The following is a 13,785-nucleotide window of genomic DNA, read 5'->3' as shown; positions in this document are numbered from 1 at the left end:
TTTTTTGACTCTCAAAGCCGTGATTCCCATCCACTTGCATTATTAGACTGACAGACTGCAACGGTTTGAGTTAAAAATCTTCGTTTGTGTTCTACTGAAGAAACAAAGTCACCTACATCTTGGATGCCCTGGGGGTAAGCAGATAAACATCAAATTTCCATTTTTGGGTGAACTATCCCTTTAAATAAAAGACTCATTATTCCACCTGAATACTGCAGCAGTCAAAAAAAGAACGAAGAAAAAAAATTAAATATCACAAGCCTCAGGAGAAACAATTGGTTTATTAATAATACGTCTAGTCAGCGGACATTCTTTACAGTGTGCAATATTTCTCCGGCGCTCTCCTTCAGTGTTAAATGCTGACGGCCCGTCATGCTATATGCTCCACCGACCTGATGGAGTCCAAGCCATTCCATCTAGAACAGGGTGGAGTCATGGAAAGTTCATAAGGCCGTACGGAGGAAATATTTCCCACGCACACCATCACTCACTCACACACGCACACAATCCACACTACAGCCACGCACCTCGGGCATGTGCCTGTGGAATGAAAAACAAATTGAGTTATAAAAAACCACCTCAACCCTTATAAGACAAGCTCTCCATCCCAGAGCAAAAGAAAAAAAAAAAAAGCGTCTGTGCCGTTACAGTATTCAAAATGACACTGTGCCCTTTAAATATGGAACTGTGCCTTGATTGGTCCTTCGTTTGTGGGCGTGGTCTTCAGGGCGGTGAGGTAGTGGGTGTGGTCCAGTTCCTGTCATCATGGAGACGGGTCTGTCCTTGGTCGTCGGGATAAATGATCTCCTCCAGCGTCACGTAGGTCCCTGTCAGGAAGCCGATGAAGCCGAGGGCGGCGATGGAGAGGTCTTTGAGGAGCAGGAGAGGAGGAGGTTGACTGGGAAATGCCACCAGCTCCACCAGCGGCGGGAAGACGAGTGCCAGCGCCGAGCTGCTAACCGCACCGACCAATGAGATCACCAGATCTAACCGCGGTATCAAGACTGCTGTTATGCCTAAGAAAGAGAGAGATGGAGACAGAAAGGAAGGGAGAAATGAGATTTTTGCAAAAAAAAACACATGAGTGCTGAAACTCAACGCCACGATTCTGACAGGCCTGAGTGGTTTGCCAAGGTGTTGCTAGGGTGTTTCTGCTGGTTGCTATGGCACTGTATGTAGTTGCAAGGGTGTTCTGCAGTTTTGTTATTGTTAACTAAAACTATTAAAAAACATTTTTTGTATTTTAGATGAAAAACTTAAATTCAATATGTTGCCTTGGAAAGTAATTGAAATAAGTACTAAAATTACTCAAAAAAAAAAATAATTGTAATAAGGGGTTTTGGGTGGACAGATCGCTAGAATATGTGTTGGCAGTGGCGTAGTGCAAATCCATGGGGGCCGTTGCGATATTGGAAATATTTCTGTTTCAAACCATGAAGACAAGCCAATGGATATTATACAAGCACTTATGCCGGTGAAAAACTTTCACCAGTGAAAGTAAAAACTGATGGCGCGTTCGGCAACGACGCATATTAGTTGTGGCTAGAAGGGATACAGCTAAAACCGGAAGCTAACAATAAATAAAATGTTCTACCTATTAGATTGTGTTTTATTAACGTCTACACCTACCCCAATCCTAAACCTACCCCTTACAATAATGCAAAAACACAGTGTGACAAAAATTACGCTATATTGATGTGCGCATGCCCAGTAGTTTTAGCTGTATCCCTTCTAGCCTTAACCGCACATATTCTCTCAGAGAAGATGAGAGACGAATCTACTTCATATGCTGATAACGGTATATAACGGTTTTAATTTAATCCCTGAATATTTCTCTTGTGGCCTGAACATGATAAAAATGAGAAGAAACGTATTTCGTGTTACAGGTTGTTTTTGAAAGTCGGTGCTTGAAATAAAGCTGCTCTTAAATTTCATTGATGACTGCAGTGTTAACAATTTTAATTATAGGCCTATAATTCATTGTAAGCTATAATAGACCCATTTTAAAAGATTTTTAAAAGACCTTTTTTAAAACATTTTCAATGAAATGTTTAATAGCCTAACCTTTTGTTATCCTCACAGCGAGTCAGTTATGCGTTGATGCGCTATGACATTATTGCAGAGGAAATTAATTATAATATTAATTGAATAAAAAAGCCCTAATAATAAGAATGTAACAGGCCTACATTAATTGGAAATACCAAATAGTCTTAATACTGACGTTATTAAATGATTTTGATAATATCTCTGGCTATCGTCGATACATGATCATCATCTTTTGACGCAGCCTTATCACGCATATATAAAGTGTTATAGTATGTGTGCACACCAAAAGCGAATGTTGTTATTCGCGCAAGTAGATTACATACAAAGTCAATGCAAAGACGCAAATTCGTGGCAGGCTACGCGATTGCTGCGCACACGCAATATATATGTCTCAATCGAAAAATTTCAACTCCAGCGGAAAATTTGCATGATGCATTGTTGCGGAAACCAATCAGCGAATAGCTTATTGAGACATCCAGGTTGACATGTAAAGATAGCATTACACGATAATTTTATTCAAACGAGTGACACGCGAAACATCCCGTGAGAAATCTAGAATGATAACACTATGCGAATAGTTGATTCACTTTTGGTGTGTACACACTAGTGATGGGCGCGTTCGAAACACTGCTTCACGAAGCTTCGAAACATTTGCGAATCTTTTGTTTCGAATCAGTATTTCGGAGCGCGTATAAAACCGGTCAGGTCACGTGATTTTAGCAAACAAAGCTTTGTTACGTCACTCTGTTTCGAAACTCCGATGGTTCACCACTAGGGGGTGTTGATCTCAAAGTGAACCCATGAACCACTTCTGGTTGCCCAGTTAATCATGTGACATGAAATAAAGAATAATAAAAAAATAAAGAATTCAGGGCCAGATGTTGTGGGTTAAACAAAAGATAAGTTCCCTTTAACACATATGTCTATATAATTTAAAAAATGTGTAAAAACATTCAGTACTTTCAACCTACAAATCACATACCTTAAAAATAACAAAATGAGCTTACGATAGAATTAAATCCACCTCCTTCTCCTGACTGATAACACTACTCTTGCCTGCTGGTTTTTATAGGCCGCTCTAATGAAAACACGTATTTAATTAAATAATTACATAAATCAATTAATTAATTAAATAATTAATTTACTTCATTGTGTGTTAAGGGTTTGATTATACTTAAATAAAACACAACACAAGCACTAATATTTAATAGTATTTAAGTGTTTATTATTTATTTTAAAAAATTGTATTTCTAAAAAAACATTTACATTTGTTTTGTAAGTTTGGTCTGAGTTCTTGATGCTTTTACAACGTTGTCGTCAGCATGTGCTGTTTCAAGTGCTTCGAAACATGGAATCATTTTTCGAAGCAATTGGTTCAATTGATTCAATGCTTCGAAAAGCTTAATTTCTCCCATCACTAGTACACCATTACAATGCAGTTGCTAATGTGTTGTGGGTGGTTGCTATGGTGTTGCTGAGGTGTTGTGAGTGGTTGCTAGGGCCAAAATTTTGCTCAATTTTGCTTGTTTGCACTACAAGGCATGTTGCATATCCAAGTTTTATATTTATAGTCAACACTAATTATAATAAAGAAAAAAAGATGCAGATGGAGACAGATTCTGAGCAGTTTGTGCAAAAAGCACAAATTTAACTTCACAAACTTCACAATTTAACCGCTGTGGTTTCGAACTGCAATGTGTGTGTGTGTTTAACTCTTGATTTGTTTTGTGGTTTGTGGACGGGTGTATGCAGAGGATCGTGGCTGAAGGACTAAATCAAAAATCAATATTCATCTTTTCTGCTGATGTGGAAGACAAAACCCCTTCCCTTTTCGCTGAAAACAAAGGCACAACAATTTATATCCACACACACATACAGCTTTTAGTGGAATGACTGCAAACGTTCCCAGCAGCCTTTTATAAAAAGCACACACACACTCAGGCTGTACACATATGTTTAATTCATGAGACTCGAGTGTGAAGTGTCACACACCTGCTCTCTAAGCTACATCTTCTCCCTGTCTCTCTCTCTCTCTCTCTCTCCTTCTCTCTGTTGCAGACGAAACCAGTAACATGTAACACACACTGGGTTCTCGCTCTCACTCATGCATTCTGAACACTATCTCACAAACACGCATGAACGCTTCAGTTTCTCCTCTCTGTGTGCTACTGCCACCCTCAGGATAGTTTGACAGTTTGGTACATGATATGAGAGATAAACCAACACCAACACATGGACCCATGTTCAAAATAGAAATCTAAAAATGAACAAACAAGAATGCAAATAACCAAATATGAATAATAATTAAGGAATGTGATGTTTTATGGGTACTGATGAAGCAAGCATCACTATTGCTACTTCATAGAGAGTGAATATGAAATAGTTTTAGAGACAATCTAAGTCAGCGTTATCGAGTTTAAAGATAAATATTAAATAAATAATTTCAATTTTCACATTACACAAAACTGAAATTGCATGTCAAAATAACACATTGTCAATATTTTTTGAGACCCCCCAAAATTTCACAAATCACGTTTTCAGGGGAGCCCATGTCTTATTAAGGGGAGCCGAGCTCCCCCTAGCTCCCCCGTAGTTCGCACCCTGGTTTTAGAGACAATCTAAGTCAGCGTTATCGAGTTTAAAGATAAATATTAAATAAATAATTTCAATATGATTACAATTTATTTTGTATTTTTATATTTTATATATTTATTTATTATATTAATTTATTATTAATTAATTTTACATTTTAAACTATCCATAAATTCTATCATTATTAGAATCATAATATCTAAATATATAGTCAGCCTTATTGTTAACTAAAACTGAAATAAAATATTTTTAAAAAATCTTAATAAATGTATTAAATTTTTTTTATTAAACTTCTATTTCAGTAATTTTATTGTGAAATTATTCTTATTTTATTTTATTAGTTTTATTCTTATTTTATTTAATACATTTTCTAACTGAACAAATTTGTTTAGTTTGTTATAGTATTAAAATTAAAATAAAACAAGATAATAATAATAATAATATTAAATAAATCAATAAAAAAATATACAGACATTGATAAAATATTAAAAATGACAAAAATGCACAACAAAATTGCTAAGGAAAATACAAAAATAAAACCAAATTCAAAATATTAATTAAAATATAAGACTATAATAACCATGAAAAGTGCATAAATCTGAGATTACATAGCTTGATCCTTGAGGTGATTGAACCAGCAACCTTTGGGTTACCACTGAGCCTTAACCACTTAACTTCCTAAACAAACACCTCAAAGCCAGAGGCTTCTTGGAGAACGTCTCGGAACGAAGGGCCTCAGCATGCAGGTGCATGATAAGCCCTATCACGGAGCTCTGCGACAGGCCTCAGAGGAGAGCTCCATGATGGGCCTGTCTCCGTAGGGCAGGCAGGTAATAATTCACAGAGCCTCAGGAAAACGGAGATAAATGAGAAGACACTGAATGAGTCCCTCAACTCTGCCCCAGCACTCACACACACCATAAAAGACATACACGGCCACAAACACACTATATAAAACACAGCACCCACACACACACACGTATACCCATACACACAACACGCCCACTAATCTATCACAGCACAGTGACGGCCTTGGGCCAGGGAAAGAGGGAGGAAGCACGTCAGGCACAAAGAACACAGAGAGAGATAAAAGACAGCATGAACGAGTGACAGAATGAGAACTTCATCTTTTTATCTACCAACACGGGCCACAGACCCCGCAACCTTCAGAGCTCATTACCCCGTTCAACAGCACTTCCACGGGCCTCTTCTAGAACTTCCTCAGAAGAGCTACATACAACATCAAATGCTCCAACAGACCTACAAGATGCATGTGATATTTAAAGATAAATGTTAGATAATTAAATTAATATTTTTTTTATTTAATTTTTTTATTTTGCTTTATTTTAAAATTTTAATCTTTAAACTCTGTATTCACAAATTATATATAATTATTAGAATCATCTCTCTAAAAATATATTTAATTAAAGAAAAACACACCTTTTGACCTATGAAAATTTTTGTAGACATTTAAAAAAAAAAAATCCACATTTTAATACGAATAAAAAATATTTGACATTTTCTAAATTTAAATATTTTTTTATTAATTTTAATTTGATATACAAGTAATATATTTAAATTGTATATCATTTTAATTTAAAATCATTTACAATTAATGAAGTCATTAATTTTTCAGGTGTTTGTGACTGCTGGATAAGATTTTATAGACTGCCTTGAAAAAGAGCAATTTGCTCATAAAGCATGAAGGGCTTCAAAATTGCATTTATTCTTATGACTTTTCCCAGCCTTTTAAAAATATAAGCTCTTTTCTTTAAATAATGGTGTCCATGTTTTTTCATGTCGCCATGCTGCAACTTGAAACTTTGAAGAGAGAGAAGGAGCAGCCAGTGACCGACAAGTCAAGACAAAAGAGAGAAAGAAAGTCATGGATGCAATAAAAGAAATCTTATAAGCGGAGAAAGTGATATGTCCAAGGAGACCAGAGAGATGGAGAGAACAAAAGACCGACAAATGAATAGTGAGCAGGGCCACTGGGGAGGGAAGGAAGGAAGAAAGATTGTATCTACATAGAACGATAGATGGCTACAACATCAATCGCTGGAATGGTAGATTGCTAGAAAGATAGGTTGCTAAAAAAATTGCTACAATGATAAATAGCAAAAACAATACCTGGAACAATAGGTGCTTAGAACAAGAGGTAGAATGATAGTTACTATTAATAACAGCTAAAACAATAGCTTTAATAATAGACTAATAGCTGATATGATGTCTAAAACTATAGCTAGAACAATGGATAGAATGATAAAAATAGCTAGAATGACTAAAGAGATAGATGGATAGTGAGCTCAAAGAATAGTTTGAACCATAGGAAAGCTAGATAGATTGCTAGAGTGATAGAATGAACAATGGTTGGACAGAATGGATGGGTGGATAGATGGATGAAGGAATAAACAATGGATGGATGGATGAAGGAATAAAGGATGGACAGAATGGATGAGTGGATGGATGAAGGAATGAACAATGCATGGATGGATGAAGGAATAAAGGATGGACAGAATGGATGGATGGATGGATGGATGAAGGAATGAACAATGGATGGATGGACAGAGGGACGAACTGACAGAATGAAAAATGGATGATGGATTGAATAAACAATGGATGGATAGATGGATGAATGGACTGACAATAAACAATGGATGGATGGATGGATGAAGGAGTGAATGACTGATGAATAGATGGATATTATTAACAATGGATGGATGGAATGAACGATGGATGGATGAATGAATGAAAAATGGATGGATGGATAGAATGATGAATGGATGGAATAAACGCTGGATTGATAGACTGACAACCGTTTAGAAATCATTGGCAAATGACTCTAATATTAAATGTATATTCTGACCTTAGATGCATTTAAACCTGTTGAAGGGGACTCCAACACAATATTAGGACACTTTAAAATACCATATGACCTGCTCTTTAACAGTTTGCGTCACACAGTCTCGCTCCATTTTTCTCCGTTTCTAAAACAAAAACACACACCATCACTCACTTTTTCATTCACTCTCTGGCGTGTGCACACAATTCCTGCAACATTCTCTCTTCCTCTCTTCCTTCATAGCAAACGCTCTTTCACTCGTACCTGCATGACTGACGGTGTTAAACAAATATTTATATTCATATTTTAGGTCTCTGGGTGGTTCACGGTTCAGTGGCGGACTCAATTTTTCCAAAGATAAAAAACATATATCAAACTAATCCAAAAGCCTTCAGGTTTACAATGGTTCACAGCATACATCCATCATTTTGGGAGGGGAACAAACCTCCACTATCTCTCCTTTCATCACCAGTGAATACTCGAGGCAGGATTAGGATGAGGAGAAGATAGGAATAGGGAAAAAATGAGGGAAGCAAGGAACAGAACGAACGGATAGATGGGTGGGTGGAAGAAGTGCAGAGAAAACAGCAAGGAAACAAAAAGGACGATGAATAAGGAGCATAACAAGATGAACTGCCTACATACTAAACTAATGGTGCAGATCTATTTTTTAAATGGAATTTATTGATTAAAATACCAGTATGCTTGCAATACAACTTTTCTCTTCTTTTGATTCACCATTTTTTGTTTTCACTGAGCTTGAGACAATGGATTCTGGGATTGCTTTCAGCATAAAAGACATGACTATGATGCCTTAAAATGCTGTTTATTGAGGCGGTTCACAGTGTTTTGGATGAGAGCATGTGTAATTTGATCTTAAGTCGCTGTGAGCTGCGATCAATCACTCGAGATGTTTCTGACAGTGAACGCAGAGGATGCTTCAAAGACTCCAGCCAGGAGTTTAATATTGGTTCTCTGAATTTAACTCCACTATAGCAGAGTGCTGCGATAACTAAACTGAACTGACGTAACACTCAGATGTGATGGATGGGACTTTACATTTGTATTTTTCAGCTTTTGGAGAGAGTCGTATTGGAACATGATGCAGGCCGGAATTGAACCCGACTTTCCCACATGAGCACTAAAGTTCAATGTGTATCAATTTATTTGTATTGATTTATACTATTTTATTATACTTTTATTCAGCAAGAATGCATTAAAGTAAATCAACCGTAAAGGCATTTATAATTCAAATGTGAACTAAACGCTGTTCTTTTGAACTTTCAGAGAAATTCACATCACCTCTCTAATGACTGGCGGACTTTTTAAGTGCGTATGTGGCATATTTACCAGGAATCATGTGGAAGGTTAAGCGTGATGCTTCCTTTGATGTCGTCTCTGAAGCGGAGGTATCCCAGCGTCGCCAGGGTCACGTAAAGGACGATGATGACGCCCATGCCGATGTTGAGGGCTTGAGGGAATCGCTTCGGTTCCCTCATTTGATTCTCCAATGGAAGAACCTACACAAAGCAAGCGAGAGAGAAAAATACAGAAGATTGAATAGTAGGCGGTGAAGCTTTGCTCCAGGCGTCACATGCACAAAGCCAAGTCCAAAAAGTAGTGTGCAAGATGATGCTGTCTTCTAAGAAGCCTTCCTTTGATCAAATTCAGAAACAAATCATGGGTCTTGTAGCTCAAACAGCTAAGAATGACGCTTGCAACGGCAAGGTCATGCGTTCAGTTCCCAGGGAATGCATGAATCAGGGAATCTGCAAGTATCAGCACTTTAGTTTAATATGCTTTAATAAAATTTTCAAGAACTTTGGGGGGAAAAAAAAAAAGATTTTTTTAGTTCTAATGGTGAAAAGAAAGAAAAAAAATCCACTTTTGTCTTTCCCTGACTTTCCAGAAGAGGAAAAAATATAGAAATGTTATTATGGGGAAAGATGTAAAATGCATATTATTATTTTTTATTTTATTTTAATATTGCACTGAAAATATGCAAGATGTTTAGGATAAAAGCAGATATATTAATGTAAATGTAAAAAAAAAAAAAAAAATAATAATAATAATAATTTAAAAAATCCCATACTGCATTGCAACTAGCTCAGTGTAAAAAATTAATTAATAAAGATAATAATGATAATAATAATAATACATTTAATACCAAAGGAAAAAACAATAGAAATTTTGAATGTTTTTGAAAGAAATCTTATCACCTGTAGTTTTTTTTATACATATAATGTAAAAAGGGGGGAAAGGGTTATGAAAATGTAAAATTAGACCATAGAAAAAGCAAGAAGCATACTGTTCAAGAGTTTGGGGCTGGGAAATCTATTATGCTCATCAAGACTGCATTTATTTGATCATAAACACAGTAATATTTTAAAATATTACTACAATTTCAAATTAGTGTGTTATAATTATACCTAATTTCTTCAATACCAAAGGAAAAACTGATAAAAATAAAAAATTACATAGGCAACGTCAAATCAAAATCACGTAAATAAAAGCTGATTCATCATCTCACCACTCCAATTCCCTCAAAGGCAAATATAGCTGTTCCAAAGAAGAAGGCAAACTTCCTCCACGTGGAGGCGTACGGCAGACGTCTGGGATCACTCACATCCTACAGACAGCCAGAGATGGTAAAAGGTATGATATAGTTTCACATCAGGATTATAATTGCAGTCTTTCTTTGTAGCATAGTAGAGGATGAAAGACACACACACACACATTACAGGAACAATGCATGTAAAGATCCAGTGTCAGCCGCCCACAGCCCTGACAATCTGATGCATACAGAAAAATGCCTCCAATGTGATTTGGTGGCTTCTTGCAATTTGTGAGCATTTGCATGCAAAGGCTTGTATCAGTCGTGTTCCTAGGCTGAACAATGAGGATTCCTGACTACAAAAGTGGATATATGAGACCACACATACACACAAGGTCAGAAGAAAACCAAAAGTGCAATATGGCAATATGGTCGAAACTGCCACATGTGGTTGCCGCAAGCCCGCCCGCCTCCGCTCACTCAAGGCTGCCATTTGTTTCGTTGTGAAAGCGAAACTACTTTGTTTGGTCTTCCAAAAGAGGACACGACTAGAAATCAGTGGTTAAGTTGTATTTACAAAACTGTTCCAGAACAGTTCAACCCAAATATTCAGATGTGTGCAGCACATTTTATGGAGGACTGTTTCCTGATCCTGGTAGACTACAATGCCGGCTATTCTGACTCACAGACTGTAAGTACGTTTTTTATATTTAAAGAATTTGCCACTGATGATTCAAACGCGAGTTTTGAGCAGTGTAGAGTAGCGTTTGTAGTTTGTCATTAATAATTATCATTATTATTATTATTTTATTTGGTTATTAACTTGATTTATAATTTTACAGTTAAATATCACAATAATATTTCTTATTTTAATCATTTTGTTTAATAATAATAATTATTGTTATTATTATTTAGTACATAATTTTATAAAATACTTGATTTTACAGTGAAATAATACAATAAAAATATTACTATTTTAATAGTTTTGTTTAGTAGTAATAGTAGTATTAATAATAATTATTATTATTATTTTATAGTCATATTGCTATATAATCACAGCAGACCTGGAGCTTTATAAAAAATGTATTTTAAATCGCAATCACAATTTTAATCTGGGAAAAAAAAAGCGCACTTCAATTTTCCCTCAAATCGCGCAGTTCTCACACACGCACACACACTTACGTTGAGTATATATGAGAAGATGAGGACGAGGCTGACAGCCATACAGAGGTTGGCGATGGCGGAGAGGGCAGCCATGTTCCTCAGGTCTCTGATGAAGGTCAGAACGATGATGAAGGGAAGGAGGAAGACCATGTAGAGCCGCAGGTCCAGCCCTGTAGCCACGGCGACAGAAGACGCTGTGGGGGAGACGGCACCCTCCTCTGAGCTGTTGGAGTATAACAGCACAGTCTCCACAGAGCTGTTCAGATGAGTTCCCTCCATCACCTAACACACACACACACTGCTGTGACTTCAAGAGTTTGATTGGCTGTTACATTCAAAGAAGAGCTGTGATTGGCAGCTGCTGGTCTTCATTCTGGAAATGTGTCTTTCTATTCATTTTCATTGGCTCCAGCTCCATCACATAATCAAAATCAGTTAATTGATGGAAAAAATGAACTTCTGGAGCTCTACTCTCTGCACATACCTGTTTAATGTTCTCAGCCAGGAACACAAAATAAACGCTACAGAAGCCCAGCTGAGTCAAAACCAGGAAGAAATTCACCAAGTGCCTGGAAAAGATATTGATTTGAGTGAAAATTACATTTATTAAAAACTGTTTTCTTTATTGAAATAAAGATGAAATAAGATCAAATTTAAATAGATTTAAATTACAAAGGTAAATTTCCAACTACTGGAAATGTTGAAATAATAAATTATATTAATTTAAGTAAAAAATTTTAAATTAAAAATAAACCTAAAAACTGTCAAATGGAAATAAATACCTGAAATAAAAACAAAACTACTTAGAAATATATTTTTTAAAAAGTACAAAACTAAGTACAAAATTAAGAAAATATGAAATAAAAATAATAATGAAATTTTATAAAAAAATAAAAATACACAAATAATAAAATATATTTAATGTATCTAAAAAAATATGAAAATAAAAGCTAATTCAAAATATTAATATAAACTATAATAGAATATAAATAATGCTGACATATTTAATGATTAAGTAAGTAATACTGAAATTCCATCATGAGTTACTCAACCCTATGTTGTTCGAAACCCATTTTTAAAAAAACATTTAAAGATCAAGGTCTTTTTCATGAATTAAGATTTTTAAAAAGATGCCAAAGCACCAAAAAGTGTCAAAAAATGAATAAATAAATAAAAAATAGCGATGTGATTTCAAGCTTTTTCACAAACAATCTTATGTGTTTGTAAACACATGAGGGTGAGTCGTTGATGACATAATAAATAGCTTTATTTGCTATATTAACTATTAATACTTAATATTATTTAATGATAATAATAATAATTTTTATTATAATTATTATTCTTATATGTTTATATTTTATTAATTGTTTTGTATATTTTTAATTACTTTTTTATATGCAGTATTAATAAAGTATAATAATGTACTTATAGTATAGAATTGAATTTTCAGTATGCAGTATATCATTCAAAACAGTGAATGATGAGAGAATTTTCAGCTATATAAAATGCTAATTTATTTACATTTTTGTTCATTTTAATTCAATTTAATATTATTTAAATATAATAATAACAATAATAATAATAATAGTTATTATTATTATAAATTTTTTTAAGTAGTAGTAGTAGCATCTTCATCATGGGTTTATGTTTCAGTATGCATGATATTATCTTTGGACAGAGATAAAAATGAGGCAGCATTTCCTGGTAGGACAGATTTTTTTAAGATTCCGGGCGCGAGGTCTCTCTGTGTGTGGGACATCAGATCACTGCAGGCAGCGTCCTGTCTCTCCGCTCTCTAATGAATATATTCATAGGCGGAGGGTGAACCAACTCCAGGGTAAGGCTAAAAGCAGCCAAATGTATTAAACATCATAAACCCGTCTTTTTAGGCAAGAACCAGACATGGATGTCATGTAGGCTAAAAAAATGTTTTAATGGGACTGAATTTGTATTTAACGTGATTACAATTTAATAAAAATTTTAGAAATTGCTAATTATATAACGTTTCCTTTCCACGGTTTTAAAACAGCGAATAAATTATATATAGAAAGTGACATTATCACTAACATTGATCTATCGCGAGTTTAAGCACTCTCAAAAAAACAAAACTATGGTTATAATCACTGAAGCTGTATACACTGTGAAATGAATCTCTTACTTACATTGTACGTACATCTGCGCTTTGTTATGATGAGAGAATTCGCAAGAGTCCGGAATTCAGTCAGCGAACGCGCACGCACTCAACAAAACTGATGAGTTTGAACGATGTAGTCATGTTACGTTCGTGAACGAATTGTTCTTTTTGAACGAATCTTTTAGGTGAATGAATCGTTCTTGTTCACGTAATCCTGTTTCATCCTGTCAAAGAATGATTAAACCTCGAGCCAATAGCCTTCGAGTATGAGATGTGATCGAGCATGTGATTTGTTGAATGTAGTGAACGCATACGCCCTTCACTGAACGAGTTTCTTTTGAGTCTGAACGAGAGAGATCTTGAAATGAATGAGAGTGTACCGGGTCAGTCGGCCATTTAGCATGTGATTCAATCTCGATCAGCAATCAGCAGAAAGCGGATGCAAAGCGCAGT

General features: G+C 35.3%; 1 protein-coding gene across 1 annotated transcript in view; it reads right to left on the bottom strand.

The window, feature by feature from the left end:
• Window positions 1–262: 262 nt before the first annotated feature.
• LOC107745209 (proton-coupled amino acid transporter 4-like) overlaps window positions 263–13,785 on the bottom strand; it is a 23,484-nt gene continuing 9,961 nt past the window's right edge. Inside the window, exons 7-11 of the mRNA XM_016559066.1 lie at window positions 11,683–11,767; window positions 11,217–11,480; window positions 10,011–10,109; window positions 8,831–9,000; window positions 263–1,117 (exon numbers count right to left, since the gene is read on the bottom strand). Coding sequence (XP_016414552.1) covers window positions 724–1,117; window positions 8,831–9,000; window positions 10,011–10,109; window positions 11,217–11,480; window positions 11,683–11,767 — 1,012 coding nt within the window. The 3' untranslated portion in view covers window positions 263–723. The remainder of the gene's footprint in view (window positions 1,118–8,830; window positions 9,001–10,010; window positions 10,110–11,216; window positions 11,481–11,682; window positions 11,768–13,785) is intronic.

The sequence above is a fragment of the Sinocyclocheilus rhinocerous genome, unplaced genomic scaffold, assembly GCF_001515625.1.
Source record: "Sinocyclocheilus rhinocerous isolate Xijiao unplaced genomic scaffold, SAMN03320098_v1.1 scaffold257, whole genome shotgun sequence".
In the NCBI taxonomy this organism is placed as follows: Eukaryota; Metazoa; Chordata; class Actinopteri; order Cypriniformes; family Cyprinidae; genus Sinocyclocheilus; species Sinocyclocheilus rhinocerous.
The sequence above is the reverse complement of the archived record's forward strand: the minus strand, read 5'-3'. Positions and strand labels throughout refer to the sequence as shown.